The sequence below is a fragment of the Gavia stellata genome, chromosome Z (assembly GCF_030936135.1).
Source record: "Gavia stellata isolate bGavSte3 chromosome Z, bGavSte3.hap2, whole genome shotgun sequence".
NCBI classification, from domain to species: Eukaryota; Metazoa; Chordata; class Aves; order Gaviiformes; family Gaviidae; genus Gavia; species Gavia stellata.
The window spans coordinates 68493846-68503826 of NC_082637.1; the positions used below are offsets into that span (position 1 = coordinate 68493846).

The 9981-nt window shown below is 35.1% G+C and overlaps 1 protein-coding gene across 2 annotated transcripts in view; it reads left to right on the plus strand.

Moving 5' to 3' along the window:
* The window catches only part of CEP120 (centrosomal protein 120), a 38493-nt gene extending 33131 nt beyond the window's left edge, over positions 1–5362 (plus strand). For both annotated transcript variants that reach the window (XM_059833433.1, XM_059833434.1), the window contains exons 19-20: positions 4047–4192; positions 4884–5362. In XM_059833433.1, coding sequence (XP_059689416.1) covers positions 4047–4192; positions 4884–5118 — 381 coding nt within the window. In that variant the 3' untranslated portion in view covers positions 5119–5362. The remainder of the gene's footprint in view (positions 1–4046; positions 4193–4883) is intronic.
* Positions 5363–9981: the final 4619 nt, after the last annotated feature.

The window sequence follows — 9981 nt, forward strand, 5'->3', positions numbered from 1 at the left end:
TGTTCAGGGTAGTCACAGCTATTTGATTTGTGTGTATTGTGTCTCATTATAATCTGTTTCATTAGTAGCAGGGATGTCATCTCCTGCTGGTGTTTTATAGTCTTGCTGTGCTATTAATAAGTGCTACTCTGTTTTGCATTAGTTTTCTAATATTTATGTTTCGGGTGATGTTTGCACAACATACCTTCAAAAAAATTCTCTCACAGAATTATTCAAATACACAAATTTGCAAGACTTTTGTTAATACCCCAGCTTCCCATAACAGTAGTCCTGGTTTAAAATGGGACAATTAGAACATGAATAAACTGAACTGCAGAGCAAGGAGATTTTTTACCCAAAGTTAATCCTTTCCTCACCATCTGCAACAATGCATTGGACTGAAGCTAATCATATCTACAAATCGGCATACGTGGAAAGGCTAGAAAAAGAGATAATGGCAGTAAAAGTCCCCTCTTATGTAAAAGATTTAGATTTTTGACATCATCTGAGGCAAAGATGTCAGCCTCATCCTCCACAGTAATGAGGGGGTTTTTCCTATAGATGAGGCAGTTTGCTTGTAAGCTGCATTCTTACATATTTTTTGTGTAGCCTCCAAGATTTTTACCAGTGTTAAATAATGTCAACAGGAAAACCAGGTTGTACTAGATGAATTAATTCCAAAAACAGAACTTGGATATGCAGGCTGTACTGTAACTGTTACAGAGATGTATGGAAAGTTTCTGTAGACTTGTTGTCTGATCAGGAAAAGTAGCTAGTCACCATACTAAATTACTGGATTCTTTACTTGTAGGGACAGACAAGTAGAAATTTCTAGACTTGTTCTACATGTACAGGGCAACAGCTCCTCTCCTGAGGCTAAGCGAACTTTACAAAGGAAATTTAACATATTCAAAATTTTAGGTCTCATGTTTGCCTTAAGGTATCAACCTCAACTTCTTTTTCCTGAAACACAGCAATATTTTAACTTGCTTTATTTTGAAAAGGGTTTAATGTAGGAGATCTAATGAGACCACCAAGAACAGTGATGGTGTCAAAGTAGTAAATATTACCCTGTCCTCATACTCCTAGATTTTGGGTAATTGAGATAATCAGATTTGCTGTCTATTTATTTACTTGTACTATAACTAAAGTTGTACTGATTTTATACCAACCTATCTGAGACTAGTTCATGCTCAGCATTTTATCTTACTACCTGCATTTAGCAAAGCAAACAATTCCAGGTAAGTCCAGCTATCAAAATAGTTAAGATAATTCCATTCTTCCTCATAGCCCATTGTATACTTGAAAGTTGGCTTTACTGTCTGGTTTCTGTTGCCTGTCCAGATATTTGGAAACCAGAGAATACCATGTGATATTTGCTGGGACTTTATTAAAAAAAAAGCCACCCTCTCTTTTCATTATTAAATACTTCAACAGTAATGCTTGATTGGTAGCACTTTTCAAAATACAGACACCTACCTTAATTCAAAACATTCAGTGATTAAGAAGCTCCTCACATATTTGGTATATTGTTAAAGTGATTGATTTACACTGTTTTAATAACTTGAATCATGTCTCTAGTTGGAATTTACCTAGTTTTGACTTTCAGCCAGTGCTTTTCATTGGTGGAAAAAACCAAACTGGCCACTGATGTGAAATATCAATCCAGCCCATACAGAGGCCAGCAGTGGATGCACAAGACCTAGAAACCCAGCATGGGTATCTTTGAATATCCTACAGCTGCCCTCTGTCAATTTGTTAAGTACATCATGAGCCAGTGGTTGCATTCACATCAGTGAATGTGTTCTTAATTTATCTGTTTCCTTTTCAAACTAATTCATGTTTTTGTCTCCATATTATCCTACTCTTTCACATCCACTTTTTCCCCACTGAATAATTTTGTATCGGCACCAAACTGCTTATTCCAGAATGATATATTCATAAGTGAGGAAGTCAAAGAGCAGATTCTTGTGGAGTCCACTGTTACTTTCTTGCTGTTGTGGAAATGATCAATTGCTATCCTTTCTCTGATCTTCTAAACCCTGAGTAATCTGAGAGGACTTTCTCTGTGACAGCTTCGTTTTGTGTTTGGTTGTAGGTGGTCTCTTTGGTGTGGTGTTTTGTTATTTTGGGGGTGGGGTGGGGTTTAAGACTAGTTGGAAGTGTGACTTTACTACAAAAGATGCATTCATTTTTCCTGGTGTCCCCATACGTCCTGGTTTGGTTTTTGTTATGGTTTCAACCAGTTTGGCCACTGTGGAAGTAAGTCCTGCTGGTAGTTCCTGGATATTCCTAAGGCCTCTCTTTTTAAGAAAGAATAAAATAAAAAATGGGGAAATAGTTATTCCTGTGGTGTCAACATCGGTTTTAGTGACTGATTACACCTCCAGTTAGTCTTGCGACTTTGTGTTTGAATTTCTGAGAACTCTTGAAAACTCTTGGGTAAATATCAGCTGGCTGTAGTGACTTGTTAATATTTGCTATATGTATTTGTAAACTCCTGTTGTAAAACCTATTCTACCAATCTGAGACTGTTCTTCAAACCTGTCCCGCATAAAAAAAGGGATACTCTCACATGGGAATGTTCTTCTGCAATGAACTCTTGTTGGGGAAGGAAGGGCTACGACCTTATCTTCCCCAGTGCTTTTTTTATGTCAGTCATCTTTCAGCTGTAGACTCTTTGGCAGGAGTGCTGCTTCTGGTTTTATTGTTAGTATGGATCCCTTTAACAAGTTGTTCTTCAGGCTTTTTGGCCTGTCTCACTGCAGTTCTAACATCTCATTTGCCTGGCTGGTGTATTGGATCTAGGATAAAATTTGGGGTTACAATATGCTATGATTTCTTGTGAAGTACTTCTCTATTGCATTGCCTGTTCACATTAACAATTAGAGTCTTTGTTTATACCAATTCCTTGTGAAATTCAGATTTTCTTATCCCTTATTGATCATCAACAGGGAGTGCTTAAGATGCTGGGAACTGAAATTCAGGAAACTGCCTGACTAGACTCTTCCAAATATTATTAGGTTGATTGTATAACCAATACACTCACACATCAAACAAAATTATCTTTTTTTTACCCCTATAATAAATATAAAACTGATTGTATTAACCATCAAATATTTCAGATGAAAGCAATGTCAAAATTACAAAGGTAACCTTACACTTCACAATATGTCTAGATCCAGGATGTTTGTGTAACCTCCTGCCTTATTTTTTAACTACAGGAAGAAATGCCATTTTACCTCAGGTCTTCTGTCTCATTCAGAGTGTAAGACTGACTGTATTGAGTTAGTGCACAAGGTCAAATGGAAAATGACTGGGAGGAAAACAAGTGGAGAAAGGACCGCACTTCTCATTAAGACACTTAATGTCACAAAGTGGTAGTGGAGTCAAACCCTAGTTTTGTTACAGTGTCTGTATAGAGCTTAAAAAAATAAATAGAACCAAGTAAACTTTTAGAATTAATAGAATAATTGGATTAAATCCACAGAGTAAGTTATCTAGGCTTTAGCATAGAGCTAGACAAATGTAAAAGGAAACCTCACCAGAGTTTTATTTTCAAGGCCTTTTTTAACTACAAACTGCAATTTCAAAAAGTAGTTCTTGAAGCTTTGACACTAGGCACTATGGGGCTGATGAAGGATTCTGCAGCTATTTAGCATTTTTCTGGATTTTATTTCTTAAAGTTATAATTTAAAATACTGTGTAGTGAAGGAATAAATCTCAGGATCTTGAGCAGTTCCACAAGTATAAATTCTATGTTTACCAGGTTAAGCCAGAGTTTGTAAAATGCTTTGTAACATTTTTGCTCTTTTGTTAATTGGAAGGTATCTGACTGGATTTCAGCTGATCCAGCCTGGACAGGTTTACTGCAATTGTGATAGTCACTGGTCTTACTTCATTATAGATATCAACAGCTAAGACATTCTGTTTAACTCCTGCTTTTCCTGCTGGAGACTTAATTGTCATTACTTCATTCCTGAAGTTTTGCTCATGTCCCTATAATTAGCACTTCACATGTAATCACGTAGTCAACTGAGTTATGTCTTCACCCCTTCCCACATTAGCGTGAACAAGAAAACGCAATGGCTCACCTCAAAAAGCAGCAACAAGAGCTGGAGCACATGAGGCTGCGCTATTTGGCAGCAGAAGAAAAAGAGCTGGGGAAAACAGACCGACAAGAGCTGGAGGATATCAGAAATGAACTTAACAGGTAAAAAAGCATTTGTAAGCTTTTTTCCCCTCCCCTCTCTTTTCTTGCCATCTGCCTCAAAATAGAAGAAGGTTCGGTTAAATCAAGATTATAATTGGCTGTCAGTCCGGTGAAAGAATACAGTTTAGTGTCCCTTAGGTAAAGATTGCACGTTTATAAAGTGCAACACTACTGCAGTATAGAAAATCTATGTTTAAGGCCACTGTACCCTGTATTTTTATGTTATGGTCATAGTTTTACAGCACCAGGCTTTTATTTATTTTAAACCTTCAGTTCTAAGGATAATTGTTGCATAACAAAAAGAAAGAGGCATGTACTATTCTTGTTTTGAATACATTAAAATTTTAAATCTATCTAATGTTGTCCTCCAAAAACTGGCTGAAGTAGTTCTGTATGTTGAACCCTTTTAATTTGAGTGCTGTTTGCATTGTCAAAATAGGAGTCTTGGTAGCAAGTATTAGAGTTACATATGCATATAGAAAAGGTATTTTTTAGAATTTAAGTATTATATTAACATTTCTTTTACTTATAGCTGTTTCTCCTTAGAGAGAGGATAATCTGTTACCTTTTATAGATTTCTTTATTTTACTAACTACTTCAGTAGATAAGTAACTTAAGAGACTTAATATGAAAATAATCAGAGCAGTTTTTAATATATATCCTCTGATTCTTTCCATTTTATTAATATCAGGCTAAAGCAACAAGAAGAGAGAAAGCAATTGCAAGATGTTAGAGATAATTCTGCTGGTAGAGTGGATAGTCTTCATTCTAGAAAATTAAATGAGAATGTGGATGATTATCTTTCTCGTCTGATAGAAGAGAGGGATACCCTGTTGAGAACAGGAGTATATAATCATGAAGACCATATTGTAAGTGAACTTGATCGTCAAATCAGAGAAGCTATTGCGAAAAAGGAACATCACTAAATAAAAGCGTACAAAAAGTTTTTTAAAACAGCCAAAATTTCAACAGTGAGGGATTTTTATAAACCTGTACTACTTACTCTGCAAAATATGTAAGGTCATGCTTAATTTTGCACCCTATTGTTAGCTCTTTTTGAAGTCAATGTAAATATTTGGAACATGTGAAGTTAAGCACAGTTGTAAGTTTTACGGGAGCGATGGCTGTTTTTTAATATTTTTATAATCGTGTGTATATATATGTAAATATATTTATCTTGTGTACTTTCTTCTGAAATGTTTTCTACCTCTTTTTTCATCACCCTGGCTAGGTTTATTTGTAGTATTTTTCTAAGTTCTAAGATTTTTGATCAATACTGTCATAATTTCTTTCAATTTTTAAAAAGACGTCTTCAGCTATACTAGGGAGAAGTGACATCAGCTGTTTTCCCAGACAGAACTCTTAATTCTGAACTGAAGTGCAGCACTGACCAAATGTCACTTTTTCTACTGAATCGCAAGGTGATCAGTTTTTGCTTCTCCAACTATAGTTAAGATAACTAAGTTCTGTAGTAAAAGACAAGGTTTTGGCAGGGTGAGGGAACTCTCAAACCTTATGAAACTTAAACTGAATCAATTAAGTAACTAGCCTGATTGTACAGGATGAAAATCCCTTTGCCCTAGCAGTTTTGCACATAGGCCTGTAAGGGTGAACCCAGGAGGGTAAAGACCTAGTTCAGAAATATACGTGCATTCTTACATCCATCCCTAATGAGGAAAGATACTTGAAGCACTAATTCAGTAAATTTATACACTGTAAATTCTGAACACATACATAAAAATAGAGCTTTTCTAAGTAAAGATGTTTTCCTTAATCAAGACCTAACCACTTTGCAGTTACTTAACATATATTTCAAAGCATGTTATCTCGTTACCACTTAAATTGTATGTAAGGTTTTGTTTGATTGTAGAAGTATGAATAGGGTGCAGTCTCAAGTTGTTAATTGCGAGAAGAAAAATCCACAAGAAATGTTAGTTTGTGCATCATCACAGTTGAAAAAGTTTTGGTTTCCAGCCTTCATTCTATTTCAGTAATTTTAAAATCATTTGTGTGGATCTAGCTAATAATGTTAGCTTACAACACTGTCCTTTCAATAGGGATTTTTGTCTGTCCTGTAGGTGCAAATGTTTCTTTACTTGAATGTCAAGTACTGAAAACACCTTAGGATTTGTTCCTTTTAGAATGAACGAAGATACCAATGCAAAAATTCCTTTATTTTTTACATAAAATCAGTGGACTTCCATGGACATGGCTATATGTGTGTGGCCTTCCTGTTCTGTATGGTATTAATTGTAAATTTTTTTTTTATATTGTATCTGGCTTTGCCTGTAGGTGCATTGTTTTTCCTCCTCCCTAGCATGGGCCTATCTCCTGTTAAATAAACTATTAGTTTAGGCTCCTTAGAAAAGTTTTAAACAAGCTGTATAAACATAGAGATCATATTCTGTGAGGAATTATCACTTACCAGTACCAGACTTTGTAAGAAATGCTTTTGTAATACTTCACACACTCTACTGTATTTTTCAAATTACTGTGCTTAGAGAGATCCCTCTCCACTAGCAAGGCAAATAACACCTTCATAAATCCAATACAAATCCATGAAAAGTAATTCTACAAGTTTTTTTTACATCATAGCTTTGTCATATCACTGATACATGATCATATGCAATTATAAATGAATCGGGGAGCTTCTGTCTTGTCAGGAAGACTTACTTGCTCACGCTGTTTTTCTTCAAATGCTTGCTCATTTGCTAGAAGTGTAGTTTGTTCTTCAAACGCTGGAGGGTGCCTTAGACTTGAAGATCACAAAGGTTGTGTTAACTGAATTTTTGTAACTGATGACTTCTTTGAACTATTCTATGACTTTTCAGGTGTGTTACTTTTAAATAAAATTCAAATTTTAAGTAAGTATTAAGGATTTTGTGTTTACTTTTTGACTATGCATTTGAACAAAAATTTTTTGTTTACTGTTTCTGTTAATATGACAGTCTTTAGTGCTTGAGTCCATAAAATTGACAAGTTCATTTTCAAAGTTAATTTCACTTTTTAATTTCTAATTGAGTCTTTTGCATGGTGTTAAGAAAATGGCAGTAATGTTGCTGTGAAATTTAAAAAGAAACTACTCGGGTGAGTTTTCTTTCTAGTAAATCAAAGTATTGAGTAGAATAAAAGGTATAACACTTATTTTTTTTAAAACATCTGTAAGCCTGATAATTTAAGCTATTTCGGTCCATTTTGTTATTTGAAATATCACTATTTCCAAGGTGAGAAGCATGAGTTTTGTGATTATTAAAAAACTTATTTAGCATTTCTGTTATAGTCATTACCTTTCATTTTCATTATATTAGAATAAAAAGATGAATGATACTTCAAGCTTAATGTTTCAATTTCATTTTTTTCCAGCACAATTTGTCTATGTGCTTCAGTCAGAAGTACTCTAGAAAAAAATCTGTATTTGTAGGAGATACCTGTAGCAGAGATGAGCTCAATGTTACTCTTTTTTAACATGTTTTTATGTTGAGTTCCATTTGCCTTTTTATTGCCTCAAAGTCATTTTAAAGTTTATAGCTATTTAATGGAAAGACCAAATACCATTATTTCTAATCAAAAATCTTTTAAAAATTTTGTCTTAATCTCTCTTCATGGCAAAAGAAGTGTCATTTGAAACAGATGCATGAGATAACAAGCTTATTTTAATTTACTCAGCATAAAAAGACTGCTGGAAATGAAACCTGTGTTTACTGGTTCAGTCCTGATTCCATACGCCTTACAAAAGGGGGTGGGAAGAGGAGTGACAGCTAGGCCCTCCTGGCATTCTGGCAAACTCCTGCTATTGATCTTAATGCACCCAGATTTCACTAGGGAAGCTGATGGAATTATTTCAAAACAAGTACTCTTACCAATATGTTTCTGTGAACCCAAATGCCCATAAAAATTAGTAAATGCGGGGGGGGGGGGGGGGGGGGGGGGCGGCTGTTCCATGGCCAAATCAATTCCAGCTTTCATCTGCCTTATGATTCAGACCCAGAACTTGCAGTTGGCTTCAATTATAGCCTGTATTTGTCCAACCCAGTCTTTTAAAGGAAAAGCATTAGCCCATCTAAAAATGAGGGCTTTTACAAACACTGTTCTTTTTTGTGATTATCTTCAGCCAGAGGATCCTGTCCTGTCTCTGTAGGTACTAATCTTGCAGTGGTGAGGACTTGCTGTTGCCTAACTTTACTACCAAAGAGTTGCCTCAAATTGCTTTGTACAGGTTTAAAAGTAAGGCAGCAAATCTGGTTGTAGGATGTTTATACACCTTGATATGGAGCATTAGCTAAGATTTTGAGAACTGTTCTGAAGAAATGGACCTCTTTCCTCTGTTAATTGTTAGACTGTTTATTGGCAAAATTGTCTCTAAATTCTTACTTAAGAAGTGGAATGCATAATGAAAAAATATGACAAATTATTTTTAAAATAAAAGGCAGCACTGTCTTGCTTTGTATTGGGATTATTTAAATACATAGTTACATTATTGATCTTTCCAGTATATTGTTTTTTGGGGTGAAGTTATAACCACTGTTTCTATAATATTATAGCAGTTATCCAGCACTTTTAACACTAACACACTTTCAAAACTGCTATTGCAGAGAAGAAGCAATGTTATGTCTGGCACTGAGCTTTCAAATATTCAATCCCTAGTTCTCCTTCACTGCAGTTTAAATGCTTCTCCCTTCCATCCACCAAGATAAACCTTAATGCACAACTAAAGACAGAAGTCCTTTATCATACCTTCTAAGTGCTACTGCAGTATTTATACCAGTTATTACATATTTATGCAATTATTTATTTTGCTACTACTGTGCCTAAATGATCATGACCTGTGTCAAGTCTTGGATAGGAAGCACTAGCCCTGCTATTGTTCAAGACAGAACTGTAGAAAGGCGGCTGCATACTTAGATCTCATTTCATTTGTTTCTCCAGGGGGTTGTATTAGTAGTGTTTTCATTAGAAATGTTTTTACAGATGTCGGCTATCCAGATATGAAGTCTCTGTGGTGGAGAAGCAGTCAGGAGTTTGGCATTCAGAACAGAAAGAAAAAAGTCAACTTTGAGAGACTAATTTATAGAAAAATAATTTACTGACTTTCTGATGTATAAATGTACAGTAACCCCATAGCGGCTTTAACGCAGAGTAATTGAATTCTTGCAAGTACAGTTTCTTCAAGTTAAGAATAGAAAGTAACGCTACAGCCTGTCGTTCCCCATCACTGAAGACTAAAATAGTCCCCATTAATAATGCTTCTGGAAAAGTGACACCCACTACTATGTAGTCCAGTACTCTTTTTTTCCAAGTGAAATACTTGTAGTAGCTTGACAGCATTTTAAACAATTTATGTATTACTACAAAAAGTTTTGTTCTAACAATATACATAGAGAGTAGATGATTATGGAAGTGTAGTGTTACTGAGTGTTTGACCAAAGGGTTTTCATGCACTTACTGAGATATAACTGCATTGACAAAATAATACGGCATCAAAATTTAGAGTGGTTTTACTGGGGCAGATGGAGTCTAGTAGAACAGCCTGCAGCCTAATACTGTTTCAACAGTTACTGTACATTGCTTAAGCTTTAACTGTACTATGAAAAAAACCTCTAAAAATTGTTGTTGGAAGACTATGACTTACTGTGATTATCATAAGTTTTGTTTTACAAATACAAATGTAAATAGGGCAGAAAAATCATTGGGTTTTGAGTTGAGCAGGCATTCAAGCTAATGTTTTGTAGGATTTAGGTTTAAGTGGTAATAGTAAGTCTTCAGTATTTTTGTATTTGCTTAATAGCTTA